Here is a 26,504-nt window from a genome sequence, read left to right as displayed (position 1 = left end):
CAATAATTAAGAGAAACCTTTGAAATTATAGCATCAGGCGTCTTGACATCATTAATGTTATGCAGATTTGAAAGCTATGTCAGCAAAATGTTTTTAGATGAATGGTTCTTTGAAGATCCTATCTCCAAAAATCAGGAAAAATGAGGATATTAGAAAGTGAAGATGTTTTTAGAATAGTGTTAGAGAACACTTGAAATAAGGCTGTTAAAGAAAATACTGCTTCATCCGCATCTGGGGTCAAGCCCCCCAGTAATTCTATGTGTATAACTGTGCATCTAACCCCACCCCCCCAAGCCATTGGAGACTTATTTTCCAGCAGGATTGACCAGACTGCAAATATTAGTGAAATTGTTCTGAAACAGTAGCGTACAGTCAGGCCCAGAGGGAACTATGATAAGCTGATTCACCTTAGTGTTAACACTCAAAGGGCAGAGAGAAACAATGACATTTATACTGAAAAATATAATGAGTTCTTACTCTTTAATTCCCTTGAAATAGCTCGAGTGACTGTGCTACCATGTATTATCAATACTTACTTCTCTAAAACAAGCTGTGGATTCAGGCTTTTGTTTCCTGTCCCAGTGCCTTGGGTCTTAGTCAGGTGTACTAGGACTGTACCTGCTCATTGTTCAGATCAGTTTCTGTAAAATGATGTGCAGAATGATGTTGTGCTCTGTCATCACCAAAAGTATTGAAACTTGGCCTTTGGCAGAGGGTATTATCCTCCTGTATGTTTGTACTGTGCCATGCTCAATGGCCAGTACAATAATCCCAACAGCAATATTTTTCTCTTGCCCACAGGGAGTATAAACACCTTTAGAAATGGTTGACAAAGTCCTCATTATCTCAGTTTCTGTCTCTTCTGGAAACTGTGGGGTTTTTTTCTGATGGGAAGTTTGCACTTTCACCAATTAACAAACTATTGCCTGATGTTCCAATTACTGTAGACTTTTGTTGTGGGTTAACTCCAGTGGGCAGCTTAAGCTCCACACAGCTGCTCACTCTCTCCCCACTGGTGGGATGAGGGAAAGAATCAAAAGGGCATGAGTGATAAAACTCGAGAGCTGAGATAAAGACAAAGGCTGTGTGTGGAAGCAAAGAAAAACAAGGAATTCAACCACAACTTCCCGCGGGCAGACAGATGATCAGCCATCTCCTGAAAGTGGGGCTCCATCATATGTGATGGTGACTTGGGAACACAGATGTTGTAGCACCGAACGTCACTCCTTCCACCTTTCCGCGGTTTTTATCACTGAACAGGATGTCATAGGTCTGGGATATCCCTTGGGTCAGTTGGGGTCAGCTGTCCCGGCTGTGTCCCTTCCCAACTGTTTGTGCACCCCCCGCCTGCTCACTGGTGGGGTGGTGTGAGAAGCAGAAAAGGCCTTGACTTGGAAGCTCTGCTTAGGAATAGCAAAAATGTCAGTGTGTTATCAAGTGTTTTGGTCACAAATCCAAACTTTAGTACTACACGTGCTTTTATGAAGAAAATTAGCTGCATCCCAGCCAGAACCAATGTAATTTGGTTTATTCCATACCATTGACATCATGCTCAGGTCCCACACTTCCTCATTAACAACCCACTCTTTCCTATCCCATGATATATACGCAGATATCATCCCCTTAGTCTATGGACCACCCCTTTAAAAAGTCCACAAAATGTCCATTGAGTTCATTTAGTCCATGTTTATTCAATCTGTTATGGTGGTCACTCTGGACAGGAGAGGTGGTGTGCTGTATGGAGTTGCTGAGCACCAAAGACAGCTCAGGTTGGGTCACTGCTGCACTTTCACATCTTCTTGTGAGACTTTTCCTCTCTTGGTTCAGATGGTTCCTGTTATAGTTATTCCTATAAAACACAACTCAGATCCTGGGTTACAACAATTTAAAGGTATTTCCATTACAGTCTCCACCCCAGGTTCCTTTGGGCCAGGTTGTAGGATTTAACAATAGGCTGTAGCAATAGGGTTTGCTGCCTTTGCTCCTAACCAGGCTAGCAACAAGGGATTCCTGCTACAGTAATTTTTGTAACATGCAACTCAAATCCTTGGTTACAAAAATTTAAAGGTATTTACATTACAGTCTTCGCCCCTTGTCCCTTTGGACCAGACCATAGAGTTCATTGCAGTGAACTGTTCCCCTTGCCCCCACTCCAGCTTGGGATTATTCACAGGTCCACAGTCCACTGGGGCAGTATGTGGTCCAGTGTGGGCTTCTCTACATTCCTTAGGGATGTAGCTGCTCCAGAATGACAATACCCATAGGCCACAGACCCTGCAGGGGAGTACCTGCTCTGGCACAGACTACTCCATGGCCACCTCTGTTTCTGATTGTACCTGCTCCAGCATGAACTTACCCACAGTCACAGTCCTGTGAATTTGAGATCCAGCCTGTCCAGCACAGGTATGGCAGCATTGCCCTGGCCATCTGCCAGCCCATTCTTGTTATCAGTACGTTCCCAGGCAGAGCAGAATAGGATGATAAGGAGAACAGAAGAAGCAAACAGCAGAAGCAAAAAGCAGCCAGTAATGAGCAATAGTTTCTAATCTACAGCCAGGCAAGCAAGCCCCATGACAAGCACAGGAGCCTGACAATTATATCTAAACAGATATAAATTTGATATAGCATACTATGATCAAATCTATTGTTATCTCTAACCCCTCATGCCCCACACTAGGTGCCAGAGGGGACAGTTACGGGTTAACCCTGATGGGCAGCTCAGCTCCATGCAACTGCTCTCTTACTCCCCTCCAGTGGGATGCGGGAGAACAACCAGAAGGGTAAAAGTGCGAAAACTCAGGGTTTGAGATAAAGACAGTTTAATAAGGAAAGCAAAAGTCACACGTGCAAGTAAAGCAAAACAAATAATTAATTCACCAATTCCCATGGGCAGGCAGGTGTTTGGCCATGCCCAGGAAAGCAGGGCTCCATCGCACGTAACGGTGACTTATGAAGACAAACACCATCTCTCCGAATGCCTCTTCCCTCCCCTTCCTCCTTCCCCCAGCTTGCTATGCTGAGCATGATGCCATATGGTATGGGATATTCCTTTGCTCAGCTGGGGTCAGCTGTCCCAGCTGTGTCTGCTCCCAGCTTCTTACCCATCTCCAGCCTCCTTGCTGGTGGGGTAGTGTGAGAAGCAAAAAAGCCCTTGATGCTTTGTGAGCACTGCTCAGCAATAGCTAAAATATCAGTGTGTTACCCATGCTCTTTTGGTCACAAAGCCAAAACATAGCACTAAACCAGCTACTATAAACAAGCTCCATCCCAGTCAAAACTGGTACATCTTTTTACTCTTCAGTGAAATCTTTACAGCTGTGTGACACTGGGCAGAAGTCAGGAAATAGGAGAGCTACCTTTATCCTTACAATGACTGTAAGCACAACTTACAGTCATTGTGCTCAGAAGAGAACTTGCACCTTTTTATCAGGTTATTTTCTACAAAGCTTAGCCATTTATTCAACACAACTACTATTTTTTGTTGTATTTACAGGGAAAGAAGTTTCCTCCAAGGAATGGCAGCAGGTCAGTGAGGATTTTATTGACAGTTTTAGGGACATTTCTGATTCACGGAACTCCAGGCTACCTGTTAGTTGAAAGTCCTTACCGGGCTCTCAGAAACTTGTAGGTGTCCTGCTGCACTAAAAATCAAGTTCTCAAATGGCTGTGTTATATAGGAAAGGACTTCAAGGTTTCCAAACCCTGATTTATACATGACTAGCCAAAAGAAAGAAAACATGTTGGGAATGTGAAATAGAGAGAGAGATAAAACAGAACAAGGTGATAGTAAGAATTGTTCTTGTTCCTCTTCATGTAAAAATCAAAGCACCTGAACTTTGTTGCACTCTGGTTTATAGGGTCTTAATCACTTGACTTCTGAGGGAAGGTAAACAGTACCACAGTTGATGGCAGTGACTCAGGGTAGATCTACAAGAAGTGGTTTTATACTTTTCATCTATTTTGGAAATGTTTCTGTAGACTATGGATCATCTAGTTCATATTATCCTATTTTTGACCTCGAAGTCAAAATAGTGGTAGCATTCTGAGAAAAAATAACCATAAGAATCATTCTCATGTGAGTTTCCATAAGGAAAGGTGTACAAGTATGGAAATATAGCATATTTGTTCTCAGAGCATACCATAGGAGGTAGTATTTGGTGCAGGAAATGTGTTTCTGAATTAACTCATGAGCATGTAGAATTAGGAAAACAAATGCAAATCTAGCACAAGGTCTCCAACTACTTGGCTTCCGTCCAGAAATCTGTCTAAACTAGCTTTCTTCTGTTCTGGCCATCGTTGCCTTTCTCTCTCTTACAAGCAAAGAGGCCCTCTATTCAAGAACTGCTAAATTTTGTTCTTCTTGCCTCCAGAAACAGCCAGGTGCCTCTTTTTTTTGTTTCGGTTTCTAAAAGGAAAGAAGGTAAACAGAATAACTGGCTAATAGTGTTGTGTGGGTCCCCAGGTGTGGTGTGGTTGTCACCTTGGTAACATTTTAGCTTTTCTGCTTGGCATCTTACAAATAATAATTCGAAATCCTCCCACATACCCCTTCATGTAACTCGGTCTGTGGAAAAAATGTGAGTTATATTTCCATATCCAATTTTAGCATTTAAGGGGTTTATGTATGAGAAAGTTTAAAAGCTATCAGGATCTCTCAAAATACTGCAGCCAGCACTAAACACACCGGGCTGTGTTCTCTGCCAAAATCTTTCTCAGTAAATCCTAATGTGACTTGATAACTTAGCTGTGGGCTTAGCCTTGGAATAGAGCCCAAACTTTGAAAGACTGGAAGTTTCAGTTGGCAAAAATGTGAAGGTGCAGTGGTGAATTCATAGCAGACTGGGGTTTAGCTTTAATTATACTAAGGGAACTCAGCTCTCAGGCAAAATCCCTTAAAAAGAGAAGCAACAAGAAAAGGTGAAGAAGGAGAAAAGAGACAAGTTACAGTTTATTCCCCTCTCTGTGATTGAAGCTGAGACTTTCAGAAAAGGGGTTTTTTGGCTGTCATCTCTTTCAGTCTCATTCAGAGTTGGAAGCTGTATTGGGTTTCTCTGACCAGGTTTTGGTAGCAGGTTAATTTTCAGAAGTGAAGTGGTTGTTTCTTGTTTTAATTATAGGGTGGTTCTTTAAGCATACTGCCCTATTTCTAGGTTAATGCACAACATCAGTGTCTGTACCAGCATCAGACTTCTGAGCAAACTCAGGCAGCTGATTTTCTATTCACAGTTTCACAGTAATGCTGTTCTCTCTTCATTAACACAGCGTTCAAGGCTTTCACATGCAGTTTGTAAACAGAGAATCATTAATGCTTGCTTCGCTTTTCACTTCAGTGACAACCTTCATCCTGAAAAAGTGTGTTCCTGAGAACATTTCCATTCATGCTGTTGCTAGAAAGTTATTTTAAACCAAAGCAATTTTCTCTCTCCAAGCTAACCAAGTTCCTCTCTCAGTCAGTTGTTCAGATTGACACTCAAGACACAGGCTCCTCCACAAATGCTCCATACCATGCTTGTCCTCTGTGTATGTTATTAGCAGAACACAGAATCTCTCACTTCCCTCCTACTTTTTAGCCATGTGATGAAAATAGGAGATCTCAGGGTTGCCAGTTTTTTCACGTTTCCTTTGACTGAGAATTATAAAATTAATTAAAACTCCTCTCCCTGGAAATACAGTCTTTACCTGAATAATTATAGGTGTATGGCAGACAAGTTGTTTCTGCAAAAACCACGTCAGCTATAGCTTACATTATTCTGTAGTTCTTTACAGTGTGTTAATTTCTGAATAATTAATTTATTAAATTTTTTCATTATTTTCTTATTCACTTAGGGGGAGGGTTGTATTCAGAGTTTAAACTCACTGTAGTTAAGCTACTCTCTCCTATGTCAACAAAAAAATACTTATCTTTGTTATAGAACAGAGGAAATGAACAGGGGAGCCAGGTAGTTTTCAATGTAAGCCTGATTTATTTTTATTTTTTTTATAGAAAGTCACGTCCCATCTCCTGATTTCAGCTTCCTTATCAGACAAACTGATAGGTTTGCAAAGGTCTCTGCATCTCTCAATGCCAGCCGTTGTAAATATGGTTGCTCAGTTTGCATGTGCTCCAGAGGGACACTGTCTTTATAAATACATACCTGGGTTGAGATTTAACAGATGGAAGGAGGACAGTAAGCACCTTACTGTACTGATTATCCTCTATGCTGCTATGATGGCAGTGGTGTTAGCTGATTTTCTCTTTAGTGAAACCAAACATCACACCCAGAGGTAAGACAGAACTGGGTCTCCTTTGCTTGACTGTGCATAATATATGACCAGACTTCCCAGATCTGCAGAATCACAGGAACAGGAGCTCTGAATTCAGGGGATATCTAAATAGCTTGAAAAAAAGGACATACAAGCTTCTTTGGCTCAGATTATAAACTTGCTTTGCATTTACCAGATATTTTATATATTCCTTTTGGGAACTGCATCAAGTAAGTTTTTTTGCTCTTATTTGTACTTCGCTTGTTTTTATGGATGTCAAGTGTCTGCTTTGCTGTAGTCAGGAACATAAAATACTGCCACAGTAACCTGTGACAATGCCTTGTCTGCTTGTTCCCTATTTATGGTGCAGTAATGGTTTGTTTCTTAGTCTAAACCCTAGGACTGTATTTTAATGAAGATTTAAGGCTACAATACAGCTCCTATTCAAACTGTGTAAGAGAGGCATGTTGGAATAGCTCAAGATTTACTGCTGAACTGTCAGTCTTCAAGCTACCAAGTGTCTTTACCCTTTGGTGCAGTAGCTACAGTGGAAACTCTGCCCACTGCTGTGAAGCAGACACAGCGATTAATGAACCTGAGGTGCACTAATCAAACATATGTTTTCTTGACACAATGATTGTGTTATATATCACATCCGAATGTACAGGCCTTTATCTTTCCTTAATGATCTAGCAAGGGGGCTTTTTTAAATGTGGGTGTTTTTCATGCGCTCCTTAGATTTGTTCCACAGGGGGTGGCCGTTAAAAACATCTGACGGGCATGCAGTTAGCCAGCGCCCTGCTGAGATTAGTAAAATACTATATTTAGTAATCGCACTACATCAAGGAACTCCAGCATTGCAGGAAACAGTTTGATTCAATGCTTTTTTTCTGATTTTTAATTTTTTTTTTTTTTACTGTATGTCTTATTATTTCATCTGGGGCAATCTTTTTTTTCAACTCGGTCTTGGGTTTTGTGTCTATGTTTCTGCTTTTTGTAAGAGACTTTCCCCCAATTTTATTTTTTTGTTTTTACTGTACTCCTGTTCTGCCCTCACACAAAAAGAAAAAAGAAAAAAAAAGAAAAAAGGAAAAGGAAAAAAAAAAAGAAAAAGAAGGGGGATTGTAAAGCAGGTAGTAAGAATGAAAAGTGGCATTTGGAATCTCTCTTATGGTGCTCTGTGTCTTAAGAGACTGATCTATTATTTCTTAGGAAAGCTCTGTGGATAATACAAGGATCCATGCTTTTAAGTACTAGAATCTTATATGGTGAAAGTTCCTAAAATTGGCTTTGAGAAAATGGTTGACATGAGCAAGTATATTCAATTTATTTCTGTACCAGAAGTATTTCTTCACCATTAAATATTCGTGAAACAGACTTGAACCACAAACTGGATTGTTTCATTTTTTTCCTGTAGTAGTTGACATGACTAACAGTAGATGAACCACATAAAAAGGAAGGGTAAAGACCAATATGGAAAAGACAGCTTTTTACCAGGATGCTAAAGGAAGCAAACTGTTTCATGCGACTCTTGTCCAAATCAAAATTACTGTTTTAACATCTGATCTCTGAGCCCATTCTAGTTTTCTTGTGACTGTAAATCCAGAGCAGCCTGTATGAAATCTTGGAAACTATTCTGTAAATTCAGGACTAAATTGGGTCCTCTCCCCTTAAGGGGCAGATTTAAAGGAATACCATCCTTTGTTCTAACAAAATAGTCCAAGCTTGTCAATCCAAAAGATTTGTGCACTGCTGAACATAATGGCATTTTATTACCTAGTTTATTTCTGTCTAGCATTCTAAGGCTCCTGCTGATGCTTTGACTCAGAATAGTTTTTGGTTTGGAAACCTGAACTCTAGTGTCACAGATGACTTCTTTCTTTTGGTAATTTGTATTATTTTTGTAAGTTATTAAATGTTCAAGAAAGAAAGTGTTTGTCCCGACAGAAGTTGTGTTTCAAACTGTGAACATCTAAGCAGCAGTGTGTGAAAATAGTAACCTTTATTTTTGCTGCCCTCAGACTCTTGTTAGTGCAGTTAGCTTGTTTCTAACAGTACTTTGGTATATAATAGTTAAGCTTAAGTACTAGGTATGTACAACAGGTCTCTCACCTTCCTCAGCTGTGACTCAGTAAAGCATAGTCCTTGTTCATGCAGAAGTACAGATGTTCAAATTCAGAAGTGCCTGCTGAAGGCAGCTCTTGAAGTTAGGGTCATTGTATTTACAGAATAATTTATGCAGTTTAACTGCGGCTATTATCCGAAACTGCATATTGATCTAGTGGTTTAAAGTAACTTATTGCAAGATTAATCTTCCAATATTTTTTGCAGTTTCTATCAGAACACTTTCAAGTAGGAAAGCGTGTTATAGTAAAGGTAGATAGAAGAGACATCTTTATATAAATATGAGAAACATGGGAAATTTCCTACTTTTGGAGCAGCATTATGATAGAAGTAACCTTAAATGTAATTTCTTATGCAGATTTATGCAGTGTAATTTAGTCTTTCCTTTATAAAATAACATGCAAAGTTAAGAATTCTGGCTATGCCATTCCACATTCAGTTGTAACATTGTAAACATTCATCTTATGTCTTCCTTTATGTGCAGCTATAAATGCCCATGAAAATATTTGCATCTCTTCAGTAATTTAAAATATTAAAAACAAGAGCCAAATTTAACATAGTTGTCAAATGGTTTTAGATCTTCACATACATTTCTATACACACATGCCAGTTTAGTTGTACCCCTCCATATGTACTCATACCATGCAGCTTGTTCCTGACTGAAGCAATCTGTAAAAAGAACATACAGTTCCATCTTGTGAATATGGAACATGTAATCATATATGTGTGAGTAAATCCATGGCGTGTGCTTGCAGAAAAATTTACTTCTAGAATTGATTTCTTTATTTTGATGCCCGGGATGCACTTTGCATTTTACAGAAGGAGTATTCGTGCCCTGCCCTCACAGCACAGTGGAGTGCTGTGTTTGGGATTCCTGAGCTGGGTATACATGATTTATCTTAGGTGTATGTAGTTACCCGGGAGAAAAGCTGGCAGTGCTGTATGCTTTTCCCAATAAATGAGCAGGCTCATTTAGAGTTATTGCCAGGATCTTGTTGGGGTGGCTCCGCTTTGTGCTGTGCAGACAAATCTTGGAGGAGAATTATGTGTAAATCACTCATAATAGTCTGAGGCTGGAGGTCCTGCATTTTACTCAGAAACTTGCACAACCCTTGCTACAGACCATGCCAGCCATTGTTTTCTGACCAGATCCTAATGCTGTTCTATCAGATCTCTGCTTATATGTTATCTGAATAAAACACTGAATTTTAATGAGTGAAATTTCATTGCTGTTTAATCCTTAAAATGCACTGAGCTAATCTGTAAGTGTTCCTTAATTATAAAAACCTGAACCCAGAAAATTAGGTCCTGAACATAGATAGTAATTATTTTCATAACTCTTTTGGTTTTACCTCTATAATATGGAAAGAGAAAATGACCAATTGTGATTAGGTCAGAGGCCTTAATGATGGGTTTTAGTCCTAGCACTGCCATTCACTCCAGTCAGTGCCTAGTAAATTTGGACGAGTCATTTAATGTCTATCCACAAAGCGTCCTTATCTGCCTCACAGAGTTGTGGTGAGATGAGCTGTAGGTAAACACTCCTGACTCTTGAGGCACTGAGGAACTTAGAATAGTGTTATTATTGTCGTCATGAATCTCAGTAATGGCTATGTAATCACCATCAGAGCACTTGGCCAACCTACAGTCACCACTCCTTGATCACAGGTACACTGATTCAAGTATTTCCTGTGCCCTCATGTTCCCCTGCCTTAGAGGACTTGATATTCTTAAACTAGTTTTATAGTTGTTCGGATTTCTCCCACACTTAGTCATAATAGCATGGACATATAAACTGAAATATTTGCAACATGCTGCTGGCTGAAAACCTGGAAGTATCTGCTGCTATTTGGGCTATTTGATAGTTATTTCACTACTGCTATTTCGTTCTGAGTGCCTATTTTGGGCATTCTGCTCAAATGGGTAAATACCTAGCACTCTTAGTTGACCAAAGGAAAAAACCCCAAACTTTGGATCACAGATCAAACTTGAAGAAGAAAGGAATAACATAGTTCGAGACTGTAACAGCTAGACTGATAAATAATAAAATAGGATTACTGGGGAATTGTACGTGCACATGCCAAATGGAGAAAAAGTCTGAATGTTTCTGCTGACTGCACAAATCTGTAGACTGGAGAGATTTGATGAAAGGACAAAGTTTTATTCTGGTCCCATTCAAAGTCCAGTCTTTTGTTTTTTATATCACTATTCATATTACTAACATAGAAAGTGTTTATTTTGGTTCAACTCAATTGCTTCAACAGAACAAGAGATAATTAGAGGACTGTTGTCTAAGAAATTGCAAAGTAATGGCCTTGATACATTGAGATGAGGCCTGAAGTGCAGCATGAAGTCCCTTTGGAAAAGTTAAGCCTAGAAAGATACCAAAATTCTGAGTTTATTGTAATTTCAATGTGTGACTCTAAAGTAGGTGTGAGTCAAATCTACTATTGTAGATAATGTAGTGTCATGTAATACTAATGATGTTTCCTCTGGATATCTCCTGTTCTTTCAGCTTGTTAGCCTTGCTTTATTCCAGTGGATGTTAGTAAATTGTAACCTTATTCATATTATTCTCATTAAAAATAAGCCTACAAATGTGCTATACAGTTCAGAAAATACCATTTTCCCATTTCTCCATATGTGCTTTTCTTGGTCACCAGATTTTTCCCCTTTTGTGATGTCATATTTGCAGTACACAATCATCCTCTTGACCTTTGCTGCCCCATTTCTCCACACTGCATTCCCACAACACATACTCAGTAGAATATCTAGCTTGGAAATAGTTGTGGAAGCTTGATAAACCTTTGTCATAACAGTAGTTCCTGACATTTAAAGAACTTCAGTTTATATTTGCCAGCCAAATTTCATACCTTCATACCTCTTTCAATTAATCAAAGTTAAACCATTGTATATGTGAAGGGGCCTCTTGTGGTTTCTAAGTAAGTAGTATGGCTTTTCTGGCAGAGAGCCACAAGCAATTTAGTAGGTACATACTGTGGGGGTTGAGAGGAAGAGAGACAGGAGTAATCCAGAAAGCTTTAAGAAGGGCTGAATGAAATCAGTATTTCTATACACGGTACAAGACTTCTGCATTCTGCATCTTACTTTTGGCCACAGCAAAACTGATTTAATATGGTGTCAGTAAAGTAATTCTGAAGCATAGCACCAACTTGGTTTTCCTCTCACTCAGCCAGTTTTGCGCTGGTTTTACTTCCGTTGAAGTATTCCCAATTTGCACCTGTGGCAGAGAAGAGTTAGGCACGGGGGATTTAATACACATGGTGTTCAATTGTCATATGTGTCACTGAACTGTTTCCACAGGAATAAACCTAATATGGTTCCTAGTTGTTTTCAGAAATAATAGTTTATTCTCATGGTAAAGATGAGGCTTTACCATGTATCTTTTGCCTGAGAGCCCTACAGCTGTAAATAGATACCAACATAAAAGGTCTGTCTCCAGCAGAGCTGATCTCTCTTTCCAGTTCTGACAGGGGTCACATAGTCAATGTAAATTACCACCATAAACTAAATTCCACCTCTCTTGCAGAAGAAAGTGCTTGATCTGCCTGTCTAGAAGTCAGGAGCTATGCAGAGAACTGTAATACTTCAACAATTCAGCATGAGTGGCAACCTGTTCTTAATAATGAAACACTGGCAACATTTAATTTCATTTTTCCGCATCATGTTAAAATCCATTCTTTCTTTAGGGGATTTAAGAACCATCTGAGGAACCTGAAAACAAAGAGAATAATTCGAGTAGAAGCAATGTCTTCCTCTGTATTTCATGAAAGATTCAGGTTCAACACGCACAACTTGACCTCAGTAGGGAATGAGTTACTCTTAGGAAAGGATAGCCTAGACATCTCAAGAAGAATGTGAATTCTTCTCCATTTTATCCTGTCATTTTGATTTAATTGAAATATACCATATTAGCCATGTCAAAGGAGTTAGTGGATTTTAGTAGAAATGGAATTACAATTGAAAAATTTAAACTATTATTGCCAAGTTTTAGGAGGTATAATGATTTACATGGGTGTTTTATAACTAAGCTAAAATTTGCTGTTAAAAATGCCATGTAGGTGGGAAACTATAACTTCAAACTAGATTCTTATATACATATAACATCTTGAATTCAGTCTGAAAGGTCTCAGAATCTGAAGAACACAGCACTTCAAAAACTACCCAACAGACATATCACGGAAAATTTGGCCCCAGTTCAGCATGTGACTATCTAGACTATTTTACACACTCCTTGTTTTATATTAAAGATGAATTCAGTGTAAATGTCTGGAATTCTTCTTGCAAACTTGTTGAAAAGGGACAGTATTTTAGCATGACTCCCTTGTGCAAACCTGGTGTTTAGCAGATTACGTATGTTATTCTGTTATAGGTACACTACAGTGATAGACAAAATGGCAAAGAGTGTATGACCTGTTTGACACTGTCTCCTGTGCAGATGACTTTCCAAGGTATCGGAAGCTCCATTGAAGCCAGCCATGACCAGGTATAATACCTTCACCCCACACTCTTGTAATTTTATTAATATCTGGTAAGGCCAGAATGTCAGCATTAGTGAATTTTAGATTTCGACACATCTTGTGTTTTTCATATGGCATGCTCTTGTCACTGGGATTTGCCTATCTTGCCCTAGTAAAATCCTGATTAGATCTAAAGAGTGACATGGAGACAAAACTATATTGCCTTTTCCATATTTTTAAGACACATTAGGAAAGCCTGAAGAACTTGCTTTAAAGTCAGATGTAAGGTTTATACAAAAGTTTTGTTCAGTCTTATGTATGTATCAGGTCTTGTCTATCCTATTTTTGCTAGAAGATTGTGAGTAGTTGGAAAAGCAGAGAGATGAGGCCATCGTCTCTAGCCATCATCTGTCACAAGAAACTGGCATTTGAGAGGGGAAAGGCATTTTTAATCAGACTGTGTAAAACTCCCATTTTGTTTGGCTGTTGATAAAACATTTAATTCAAGATTCTGGCAAAAAGCCAAAAGAAAAGAAAAAGGCTCAATGTTAATAATTTGTCACCCTTCTGCTTCATATGGGAGCTGAGGGGGGCTTCCATTCTAGTTGTCTTGTCCACCAACACTCTTATATATAAAAGGAAGACAAGACTTTGATACTCTGAAAGTTTTAAGAGCAAAACAGGACATGTAGAAGGAAACATTAAACCAAACCTTGCAGCTTTCATATTTTCAGTAGATTAGAAAAAATTACCATGTTTACTTGCCTTTACAGGCCATCTTTAAATTTTACTATGTTCACATTTACCATATATTTTATCAGACTCTATGCGAGATTCTTTGAGAAAAAAAGGAAGGTCACCTTAAGAGTTAGCAAAATTAGTTACTTTTGGGGAAGTTTCAGACGCTCTTAGTCATGTTTGTGTTTGGTGGGTTTTTTATTGGAAGTTCCTAAGTTAGTTGTTAACATGAACTAAGCCCATTAGTTATTTACATGGTAACATGAGGATACTTCCTGCCCTTAAGTGTTTGATGTTTTACAGTAATGGAGAGCTGTGGTAAGTCAGACCGTACTTTGACATTCAATTCTCATTTCATCCAGCAACTTGTTTATGCTGTTCTAAAGCCGCTCCATTTTTCTTTCAGTAAAGACAGGCTCTTAAAGTATAGTTATAACACAAGTATGATATTTAGACATTTCAATGAATTTAAGGTGGTCCCTGTCAATTTGGTAACAACTACACTCTGGGCTACCAGCCAGCTTGGCCTTTGTCTTAAAATTTATTTAGGCTAGAGTATGATATGTAAACAGAAAAAAAGACTTTGTAAGCAAAAAGCACATTTAAGCCATCTGAATAATTATATATTTAAGACTTCCAAATGAAAAAGTTGTATTGAGCCTGCAAAGTCAAGCACCTAGAAATTAGGAAATTCCAGATGTGCAGCATTAGTTTGATCCCAAATGCACCCGTTCAGTGCTCCAAACAGGACATTCTTCTGGGAAGAAAAAAAAAATTCATAAAAATCACATAGATAAAGATTGTATCATATCATGTTTGCAAATAGGTACCAATTAAGTTTGCTTGGGCCATTATGTAGCTAGAATTCCCTCATCTTGCTTCAATTTGAAGTTTAAAATGTGTTCATCATTGGTTTTAGTTATGCAATTTTCCACAGGGTTCTTAAAATGGAAAGAAAAATGTTTTGCTATTGCGTGATGGGGTAGTTGTTGTGTTACTTGAACCCAAATCATTTTTGCAAAGATTTTGTCTGAGCTGAGAGCAAAAGAAAATACTGGACACACAAATTTCTGCTCCTCCCTTTCCTATATGTCAAAGGAATTTTATTTTCTGGGGAAGAGGGATGCTGTTGACTGGTTGTTTTTGATAAGGAGGTAGCATGACTGGATAAAAACATCATTTGGCATCGCCTGAATAAATAGAGAAAATCATTAGTAAATCCAGTGTTTGTCAGGCACTGAAATTAATAAGTTGATGACAAAATTAGAGCTATAAATGGACTAACGAAAGGAAAAGTTCCCTTTTCTTTCTTGTTCCTGTGTGATTGGTATGATTTCCCTTGTTTGCTACAGTTGCCCTCACAGTAGGTTTATTTGAAATAGTTATTATTCTTATAAAAATAGGACAGAGAACTGCTGTAGCTTTGTTAAGCTGAAGTTATTCACATTTTAAAGTCTTGTTAAAAAAGTGTAAGATATCCATATGATATAAAACAAATTCTAGAAAATCTTCTTTGACTTATGTAATCTGTCAATTTTAAATTGTCTCTGTAGTATAGTACATTGATTAGGATGGGCTAGTCACCTGGAAGCTTGTGATTTCATTGGAGACATAGTGATTTGTGTCAGCTGTGAGGCCTGGCATAATTTGACTTCAGGAATTGTCTATTTTTGTGCTTATGAAGATATTTTTTGTCACATTCATTCTAAAATATTGATTCTATAATTTCTAGAGTTTTTTATGGAAAACTGAATGAGACTCTGAAAATATTTTGTGGGAAAGGGGTGAAATCTGTTGTGTGAGAATATCTAATAAAAAAGCTATATACCAGATTTGTCACTATATTGTGGCAGAAGAACCACAGTACTGTGGTATGTGGTAGCTGGTCATGTACTTTGATAAAAAAAAAAGAAATAGAAATTAAAAGAAAAAAAAAAGAAAAAAAAAAGAAAACCATGTTGCCAATGGCATCTCCAGCACATTTTAGATTGGACTTGTCTTTTGTAATGTGTCTCTCTACTCATATCCAGTAGGAGATTTTTTACCCAGTAGATACCAAAGTAGTTACAATCCTATATAAGTATATTATCTGGCTTTTTCAAATATGCCAAGACTTGACACAGCAGTTTTTCAAGTCCCTTGCTCTTTTCCTGTACCTCTGTAGGGAGTTTTCATTCTTTAGATTGGTTTAGCTTGTGATTTTAATGAGTTCAAATATTTTCCCCACATACTTCATCTGAGCAATTTCAGATTAATATAAACATATCATACTGATACACTAATTAGTGTGTATTTCAAATGTCTGATTGACAAGGCATATCTCATTTGCTCATGAAGCAGTATTGTGGAAGCAATTGCTGATCTTTCATTTTTCTTTTGGCAAAAGAAGGGAAACATTCCTAAAGCACCACTACGGTCTGTCCTGCCACATGTTTTGTTAGGTTTTGCATTCAGGTGTGCCAACTTCTTCAGTAGAAATTTAATAGGGTTTAGAATTATTTTTTTTTTCCTGAATGATTTCTTTAATATTTTCTTTTTATTTTCTTTTTATATTTTCTGTATCCCATTATCTGACCATAATTGCAAATTTCTCTTTCCTTAATGGCAACTATTCTTTGGAGGTTTTTTTCAGTGAAATTTAGCTACAGGCGGTTTTTAGTTAAAACGGTCACTACTTTCTAGTGATTTTATTAATCAAACCTTAGTGGTAGTGAAGCCTGATATTTTTTACCTTGCTGTGGCACTGGAGGCAATCTATTCTCAGGACTTATGATGGGCTTCGAGCATTTAATGTGAAGCTGAGGAATGAATTGAAAGTGTGTGATTTAAAATAACAGAAAGTAAGTCCTGGTAGTTTTTTTGTTTGTGTCACTGAGAAAATTCAAGGTATTAGAAGTGGGAGACAGAAAAGGGAAAAATTCATAGATAGGAGGCTATATAAGCAAAAATAGGTGTGACGAAGCAGAAAACTAAGAAAGTGTAGAGAAATGGGGCAGCGACTGTCCAAAGGCCTTAGGAGTGGGATAAAGAGACAAAGTTAGAGCTAAGCAGATGATCAAAAACACCACCAAAAAACCAAACATCTTCTCTACTGCTTAGTCTGAAAGTCTTAGAGAGTTTTGCCTGTGTCTCGAAGTATTGAAACCTAAATTGCTTGTTACTGATGCAGATAAATATCTTACAGTTTTAGCAAACTGTGTTACATGAAGAGTTTTTCAAATTCTCGAGCACAGGCATACTAAGAACTATTTGTTAGAAGATGTATTGCAAACTATTGAAGGAAATAGAGATTTCTATTTCCCCTAAAGGATTCTAGTCAATACCATGAAGTTCTTGTAGATGTACTTCACTCAGTAGGTATTATTGGAGTCACAGTAATGATAGCTAGGTTAAATTTGATAGGCTGTGTCAAACAGGATGGCCTGAGACATAGTTTCAATCTAAGAAGTGACATAGCTCTGCTACATCTTGAACAAGCCTATGTCAGACTCAGCTTTCGAGTTTGCATGTATATTTTAGAAACTTGCAATCTTACCATCCTTGGTGTCTTTATAATAGTTGCTGTTTTTCTGAATGTTTCAGCTCTGAGTGACTGTAGAGCTCTTCTTCAGGCATATCACACCCCTGTGGTTGTCATAGCTGTGAAAGAAAAAATATCTTGAGTGCATTCTTAAGGCTTGCTGAACAGCAGGCAATTTGAAAGTATGAGCATTCATTTTTAAATAAAATTATTTAAAAGTTGGTCCTAGTGATGAGAAAAAACAACTTAGGCCCATTTTGAGATTTTGAATGCCTGCCATGGAGTACTCTGTCTGTAAAATTGATTTTTAACTCCTAGTAACTTGATGTTCATTGAGGAGTGACCAGTTCTCTACTTAAGTTTCAGGAGACAGATCAAAGAGCAGTGCAGTTTATTAAAGTCTCATTATTTTAATACTTTTTGATGATTTTGGAGGTTTTAACATATGCATGTTTTTTGGAGCTGGCTATACTGTCCATTTGCTTGTTACTGACTTCTGCTCTTTATTTCACCTAGTAGTCCCAATGAGATATGCTGTTAAAGTAATGACAATGAATCTTTTATGCCTATATTTTTATTTCTTGCTTTCTTAATGCTATCCATTATATTCGTGTTGTATGTTAGACCATATTTTTAGAACTCTCCTGTGTTTTGCAATGCATAGAATAGAATACTTTTATTCTGTAGGACAGATAGCAATTGTTTAATATCGTATATAAATCTACCACTAATAACACTTTAATTTTCAAGTATAAAAATAGCTGGAAGGAGAATGAGCAGGGGCAGAAATTGTAGAAGTGGAAGAGCTACTGATAAGATAGACTTGATGAGAGAGCCCAGCAGGGAGGGGCTGTACTGAAAGGAAGATGCCATGCTCAGCAGTTTCAGAAATCACTGATGGAAAGCTTGACAGCAGTGGTAAGCAAACTGAAATGTGGCATGTAGCAAACCATCATTGTTGGCCTGCAAACAGGCATTTCTGGGCAGGGTTAACAGAGCGGTGATGCCCAGATGTGAGCAGTTCCTGAGGTCATTTCAGTACAAGAAAGGCAGGAGTAGTTCTCAAGGGACAAAAAACCTCAGAGATGGCTCAGGGGAAGATGCTTGGGGCATTAAGGTTTGAGAAGAACCTTGTAACAGCAAATGCATGATACATGTGAAGGTCTGCATATCTGTATTTGTTATGGTCTGAGAATTGTTTGTACAGCGTGCTCAGGAGGCAACATCCAGGGAATTTACAAAAGCCAAATGAACTAAAGGTGTAGTCTGTGAGTACACAGAGGATAAGAGTTTGTCCAATGCTGTAACCAGAAAAGATGAATGGGGTTGCATTTTTTGTTAAGATACCTTTCCACATCAGAGAACAGATGATTTACTGGACACTATATTAATTCCTGCTTAAAATTAATTTTTTTCTAGGGAGAAATTAGTATTTTCTAGATGTTCAGATTTACTTCACAGTGGGTTTTTGTGTCCTGGACATAGTAAAAAAAATGAAAAATTTTTAGGATTTTCTTTAAAAAAGACATGTATTCTTTTTCTTTTTTTTTTGTTTTTTTTTTTCTTAGCTGGAGTTATGCACTTCACTTGTCAGCTCATTTCTACTTTATTTATTGTAAATGCAGTTATCATTTCTCCAAGGTGGCTTCTTCAATAAAATGATAAAACTATAGTTTTACTCAGTAAAAATGTTCTAGCAGTTTTCCCACAGCTTGGCAATTCCATTACAGCCCCTTCAGCATCAGGACTCCTACCTGAACTTGTGAAAACATCCCACACTACTAGGTCTCCCTCTCCTGCCAATGCGGTCTCACTGGCAGCTGCCTTCTTGACATCTCCATACCCTTCAGGGTATGGGTCAGGCATGGCCACAGCTGACTGCTCAGCACTCCAAAAGAGACACAGTTCATGTGGGACAGAAATATAAACTGCTTTTGGTATATGGCACCACGCTTCACTCTTCTGTCTCTTAGGTTGACATTGCAGTCAGGAGTCATCCCATCAGGTTTTAGTTAGGCTCACTGGGTTGTTGTCTGCTATTTGGTACTTTTTCCTCGTCTGCTTTGCTCCTCACGACTGTATGTGGAAGTGTTGGTACATTCTCTCTGTATTCTTCATCTTCTGTTTCTCATTATCTTGTTCTGGATGTACGTGACAGAACATTTGCTTTTCCCTGGCAGCTGCTGAAGTTTTCCTTGATGAGCCCAAGATCAAATATTTGTTCGGGATTTGTAATCTTCCATTTTCAAAAAGTGAGTTATTAATTAACTGCCGAATGTGGAAAAATATGCAAACGAAGGCACGACTATGTCCTTGCCAGACCCTTTCAGTGCTCTCATTCAGAGCTTCCTGAGCTTCCCAATGTGACTGCCTCTTCCTGAAGATGCATAATAGGATTTTTCAGTGTTCGTGTATGCAGTGCTCTGTGTTTGTTTACACAGCAGTGTCAGCAGGGTATGAAATGCTACTGTTTCAGTCTCTGCCTATCTTACATGCTTGGTGTGTAACTGATGACAAGCAGAGACCATGTATGTTTTGAGGGCTGTTTCCCACTCTGTTGGGAAAAGAAAAAAGGTGAAATATCCTCATGACCAGTACCAATGAGGTTTTGCAAGAGTGGTGAGGTTCACAGGATCACAAAATGGTTGAGGTGGGAAGGAACCACTGGAGGTCATCTGGTCCAAGGCCCCTGCTCAAGCAGGGCCACCTAGAACAGGCCCGTGTCCAGGCAGCTGTGGAATATCTTCAAGGTAAGAGACTCTGCCTCGGTTGTTCTTTCCTGTTTACTTCATTTCCAGTCCTGTCTGCTTACTAAACTGCTGAACTAGGTATAAACTCAAGTGTTCAGCCAGCTCAGTGAGTTGAAATGATCCACTGGGACTTAGATGAGTACCAGAGCTGAAACAAGGGAGACATCAGGACTGCCCAGCCAAGAGGAGAGGAGGGATAGCTAGTCCCCTTCCACAGTAGCAAGCTATTGCCTCAGCTTACCCACCTTGTAAAATGTCACTTGAAGAAGTGATTTTCTTGTAGAAATGTTTGTCTTTAGTACCCTTAAAGCTGTTCACTGTGCAGTAGCATGATCCAGCACGAAGAGGAGAACAGGGATGGCATGCAGAAGGAGGGAGGAAGAGCAGGGTCATAGCAGCCCTAACCTGCAGAAGTTTAGCTGTATTGGAACTGCACCCTTAGTAGTTACTTGTATTAAAATACCTTAGGAGGCTTTCAGTGCAGTGTAACATGTGGAAGTGGAAAGAAAAGCATTAACAACATGCAGTGAGCCAATCTTCCATGGAGCAAAGGCCAGCTGTTCTCTATCCTTGGTTTGCAATCTGTTTCTGGTTTGGTTTGTTTTGCCATTACTTCAGGCTCAGCTGGACAATGGTGAAATGTAAGAATCTTGAATTTGCTTGCTGCTCTGGCTATTAGGGGAGGGAAAAAGCTTGAAAGAGAAAGGTATTGGAGAAGTTTGGAGAAACTAAGTGTCAGTTAGTTTTCTGCCTTGTCACACTGCAGCAGGAGATTCAGCCCACTTGTATTATCAAGAAATCTAACACCTTTTTCTCTGTAAGGAAAAGACAGAGAGAAGACAACAGAGGTAGGTTTTTCTCCTACTTAACAGTTAAAAATGGATAGACATACACCTACTAGACAAAAGTTGGTAACGGAGATAGAAGCAAAAATCAAGTGGATGGAGCCCCCCCCACCCCCTCACTAGCTTGTCTTGCAGTTGGGATTGACAAAGATCTGGATTTTTCATCTTGACCACTGACATGCAGCATTTTAATTTTAGTAGCCGTGTTCATTTTAATTTCTAGGGCTGGTAAAGCCTTTCAAAGTTACGAATTAAAACTAACAGTTAAAACCCAGCTGCCTATTTTGTAGGCACCTCCATTTTAGACAAAGAAAGCTGTTAGGAAAACATACACTCAACTCTATTGCTCAGTCTGTGCTTGCCAAAGTTATTCTGTGGCATTTTCCACACACTAATCAAAGTAATGCTATATCTGTTTGTTGATATGTGTTTAATCACTTGTCATTCAGTGAAGTTGCTTAAGACTCTAATTATATAATTGCCATTTCAAAATACATTTCCTTAACCATTCTACAAGACAAAATAATGATTTGCACATGTGGCATCTGAAGAACTGTGCTTTTGCCAAAATTGTGTTTGCCACCTAATTTTTCCACTTCTCTTGAAATAATATCACATGGCTGGCTGTATGCATGCACCTAGTACAAATGAAATTTCAAATTTTTTGGTTTGCACAATCATCATAAACCCCTTGATCTACACAGTGCAAGTAGAAATGAAATTTGACATCCTACACTCCTTCATTTCAAGGATTTATTTCAAGAAGCCAGGATCTCATAATAAATGCTCTGACAATAGACTTAAAGGGAAATAAATGAGGTCAAGTATCATAAGTAATTACAGGGGAATAGCCAAGCTTATGTACTGTGAAATACAGTGGGATAACAAAACTGAGCGCTCCTCTCTGCTACCACTTCAGTTTCATCGAATCAGTACAATTTTCCTCTGACTATCTGTTCAGAGTTTAAACAACTTTTCCTTCTTTTTGTCTACACAACATAACCAGCCTTGGTGGTGGGCTAGTCTAAGCACTTTCTGTAAACAGTCTTCCAGTGCCACATTCCCACAGCAAGCTCCTGTCACCTGTTGTGTCTACATAACTTATGCACTCGTCTGTATGTAGCTTGACCCATGTTTTTAGTGCTGAAGAATCTTCCTCAGTCTGTTGCAGGCAAACTCATGTCTTTTCTCGGCAGAGGTAGGATTGCTGGAGGATTGGGTTTCTCAGATCGTCAAGTCAGAACATCCCACTGTTTGAGAGAGGAAGGAGTCACCAACTAGCCTTCTCTTCAAAGCAACAAATGTGCAATATCCTCACTTGATACAGGAGTTTCTGCATCCCCAGAAGCTCCACATGTACTTGTGTCCTTCATTTCATAGCCCTTACAGACTGTCTGTGTTCCAGTACTAATGCTTCATTCCAGCAAGATCCTTCACATATGCTAAATGTAAGACTGCTTCCAAGTAACTCATTCTCTCAAGGATCCAGGACTTGAGATAATAAACACTGAAATAGAGGTATCAAGCAAAACCAAAGCAGTGAACTCAAGTTAAACTTTAAATTTTATCAATATTTCTTCATATTCATTCTTTCTCTTTCCCATCATTAGAGAGACTGTGAGACCTACTTTTCCACAGATCCTTGCGGCTGTACAAATAATTGATTTTACAGTCCAAAATCTCCTCTCTCATCCTTTATCCCTTCAAAAAAACACCAGTTAAAATTGGTCCAAAATAAAGAAAAAATGCTTCCAGCCAAAAAAAATAATTAATTTTGTACTTGGGCATTTGTAATGAAACTAGGAAAATGGCTGAGATTCACAAAACTGGTGGGAAAGATGATAAGCTCAGGGGTTCACGCACTCATGCAAGGTGTAGAAGATGTAAACTTTATTCTATGCTTGTCTCTACAGGACCATGAACCCTCTTTAGGAACCTTCCTTGTGCTACAGAGCAGCATAGCTGGGTAGCCACAGGAACACAAAGTGGTAACCAAAGTGCAATCCTCTTTTTTAACTGAACAGTTTGTTCAATAAAGCTTCATGAGCAGAAAAGTTTGGGGGAATTCTCATTTTGTATTAACCCCCCTTTTCTGAAACATGAAAAGAAGGATTCATATCCTCCTAGGAGTTGAAGAAGCTTAAGCTATGATTTTTTGCAGTCCAGTATTGACCATCAAGTGAATCCTGCCCTTTGTTTTTCCCCACAAATGGACAAAGCTAAACAAACTATAACAGATAACTTCCAAGTTTCTGAAGTTATCTACAGCTCAAAATGTAGAATATCCATCCTATTTTTCAGGAAGAATATGCTTACTTTGCTCTATGGCCAACCCCATCCCTGCCACCAGTACATATCTAGCTGGTGGTGGCATTGTTCAAACCTCCCAGCCGTGTGCTTCCTCATGGTTGGAAGTTGCTACATGGACCTGGAGCAGAGACTGGCAGGTCAGGCTACAAAGGCAATTTAAGGTAGTAAGACATGTTCAAATGGAGTCCCCAGTGGCACCCAAAACAATATCTTCTTCTTCCCACATGTAGTTCTTCTAAGCATAACCTGCAGACAAAACAAGAGCTTCCCTTCCTTGGCATTTAGCTCTTCAGTCTCTTAAGGAACTTTACATTTACTTCAAGATTTTTAAAACTTTGTTACATTGCATGGATTCATAAAGGACATCTTGCCATCTGCTGCACTGAATTTCTTATATTGGCTGCTTGATAAAGTAAGACAAGTGCCGAAGGCTCAAGTCTCTGTGTGCTGATAGCAGAGGGGCTCTGAGCCATCCCTGTACCCCCCATGCTCAACCACTTAGATAAAAATCACACCTTTTGCTGATACTGGCTACAAGGCTTATCCCACTAATGTAAAGATTTTAGCTGATTTGTGAGGTCATAGAATACCTGATTAGAAATTACTTCAAAATAGTGGGCTGTTCATCAAGTCAGTCCTATTTCAGACTACTGCCTAAATATTTCATACTTTAACATTGTTTTGAGTAATTGGGGTAGTTTTTTCTAGCGCAGCATGCTGTATGAAATTACGAATGGAGGAGATTTTTATGTTGTCATGTTTGATTCAATACCCCATTGTCATTTATGTGAAGTAGTATAATAATACACTGTCAGTCATTTAGGGGGGAGCTGGACATATGTAAAGTTTTGTGCATGTGAGTGGAGCTTCCCAGGGTGCCTCAGTTCATCAATGCTGATAATGCTGCAGAACCTGGGGCTTGATTTTGGAATGTGCCACAAAACAGGATCATTCTTTCAAATTAAATAAAATGTAAATAAGGATCAATGCGTAGAACCTTTTTTTTTTGTCATCATGTGTCTGTCCTTACTTGTGAGGAAAATAATAGGAAAAAAAATGAGAAAGACATGTTTGCTATAATTTTATAAGATGCAAAATAGTTAAACAAGAAGATATGAGCTTGAGAAAGCATTAGGGGAATTAAAAGGAGGCATCAAACGTTGGTTTGACCAAAAAGCGCTTAAAATCCCATTTGCCCTTTCAGAACAAAATACTAGCAAAGAAGGCTGACGTGCTGGCAAATTTAGACACAATTTATACATGTCAAACTACTTTAAGATAATCTGAAAGTTTCTTGGCCCTCATTTAAATAAACTGGATCTTGAGTTTTTTTGAACTCTCCTGATAAGTAACACTTAAAACGCTTTTGATCAAATACCCTTTCTCAGGCAATTACACATTCTTAGAGGCCAGTTCAAAAGATTGCTTGTTACCTTCATTTAGCAAAGGTTCAAGTGCTGCAGTTTTCTGATCTTTTTTAAAAAGGCAAACAGGGAGAGTTTACACAATAAAAGTTCTTTTTTTATTCTCAAATTAATTATTTTGAAATATCTCACAGATTACATCAGTTTCTTCCTTGCATTCATGTTGCAAGATGGCGACTATTGTATATTGCTAGTGATGCATTAAATTAGTTGTTTACATTATAAAATCTAAACATATTAGAATCTTTTGTGTTTGTCTTCAAAGATTCCTATTCTAATAAAGCTTTCTGAAACAAGTAAGGTTGTCTTTTTTGTTTAGTTTATGCATCAGTGGAGAACCTAAAGATTTGTAGCCTCTAGCCATCCCTGTCTGTGTTTAGTAGAGTGTAAGGAATTTGTGTTTGGGACAATATATATTTTGTTACACTTTTAAATGAATCATTTTGCATTCAGAAAAGGTAACACCTGAGATGAATGTAGATGGAAAGAGTCGAAATTCATACGCTTCTCATAAAGACTGTTTTGCTGTGACTTTTAATTGGAATAAAAGAAGTATGTATAATATCCTGAAAAATAAAAATTTTGGCTGCATCCTTCCTATTTCTGATGGCTTTGTGTCGCTCTTCAGGTCAAAGTGCTTCTGAGGGTTAAATGACCAACATTCAGTAAAGAACAGTAGTTGGAATTTTAAGGAAACGTTGAAATTTGGACTCCGAGTTTTCCCCTTTAGCAAATGTTGTAACAGAGTTGTAATCAAATATGAAGGATAAAAGCAAAAGCTGACATCTTGATTATGGTGGAGTTGCTCAGTGAAAGTAACTTTCACTGTTGAGGGGAGTTCATGACCGCGTTTTTAGAAGCAAAGGAGCTCCTCAAAGAGTCAGCTGAGCAGTGTGGCAAAGGACATCCACACTTTACCCTCAACACACTCTTTTTAAATGCAATACGTCTTAGTTCTTCAGCTAGAGAAATGATTGCTTTAATACACTTTTTGGGTCATACTGGTCACACTATATCTGCCTTATGAATCTGTGTTTCAATATGTTTAGACATACATCTTTCTGTCCTAACAGTTTTGGCAAGTCGAAGTTGAGTAGACAGCAGGACTTTATTTACCTGCCAAAACTCAAAATAACTTGCATTAAGCCAATGACCAAATCAAATTGTCACAGTTATGCTTTATATCAATGAATATCACTGAAAGGAAGAGTAGCAAGCTAAGTGTTAACTTCAAAAGCAGATTGTTTTCTGTGGACAAGATATGCCTTTTAGGATAACGTGCCAAGAGCGCTTCATATCTCAATAGCCTCTAGAACATACAGCAATATAACAAGCACTGGATTATAGTAAAACTTGGGAAATGTGACAAAATAAGCAGTGGAAGAGAACAGTACTGAATCCAGTTGGAAAAACAGGAAGTATAGAACTTGATGAAATTATGGAATATCCTAAGAAACATCTAGTTTCTGATCATGGCGGTGAGGAAAGTGATAATTTCAATAAGCTTTCAACTTTAGACAAGGAAAAGCTAAGTGATTAAAAGGTATTGGAGACTGTTTTGATTACATAAAAAAGGATAGCTTTTTAAAGTAGTGTGAAAGATTATAAAAAGAGAATATATTATTTGCTTGAAAGACTTATTTTAATGAAAAAAAGCGTGAGAAGGTAGGGAACAGTATGATGTAACAGCCTGCCAGAAGTTGTTTCAAAGGTTGTCATCATTTGCTGAGGTATTTAGGCAAGATATGTTCCCTCAGCAGCTTAAGGACAGTGCCATGTGTAACAATGTAGTAGCACTCATGATGTCTGAACAATTTTAGTAAAGTTAAAGGTTAGTCATGAGGCTTCAGAAATAATACAGACAGTGATCCAAAGTCTAAAGTACAATCAAGGCCTTGTGAGAAAAATTAAAGACTACGTTTCAAATATACCCTCTAATTCCAGATTTCTGATTTGAGATACCTAATGCTATGGTATTCAGAAACAAAGAGCACCCAGAACTTTTAAATCATTAGTTCATTAGGAAATTCTGACCAAATGTCCTGATGCTGTAAATATTTTCATACTCA

General features: G+C 38.2%; 1 protein-coding gene across 3 annotated transcripts in view; it reads left to right on the top strand.

Annotated features, from left to right (window-relative positions):
- STAU2 (staufen double-stranded RNA binding protein 2) overlaps positions 1–26,504 on the top strand; it is a 174,621-nt gene that overhangs the window by 99,626 nt on the left and 48,491 nt on the right. Inside the window, exons 13-14 of one of the 3 annotated variants that reach the window (XM_017812433.1) lie at positions 12,761–12,874; positions 22,615–24,553. The exons of 1 other annotated variant lie outside the window; for it this stretch is intronic. In XM_017812433.1, the coding sequence (XP_017667922.1) occupies positions 12,761–12,874; positions 22,615–22,671 (171 nt within the window). In that variant the 3' untranslated portion in view covers positions 22,672–24,553. Of the gene's footprint in view, positions 1–12,760; positions 12,875–22,614; positions 24,554–26,504 lie in introns of those variants that run through there. One more of the 3 variants, XM_017812431.1, reaches the window with a different exon arrangement.

This window comes from Lepidothrix coronata, unplaced genomic scaffold (genome assembly GCF_001604755.1).
Source record: "Lepidothrix coronata isolate B3197 unplaced genomic scaffold, Lepidothrix_coronata-1.0 Scaffold36, whole genome shotgun sequence".
NCBI lineage: Eukaryota > Metazoa > Chordata > Aves > Passeriformes > Pipridae > Lepidothrix > Lepidothrix coronata.
The sequence above is the reverse complement of the archived record's forward strand: the minus strand, read 5'-3'. Positions and strand labels throughout refer to the sequence as shown.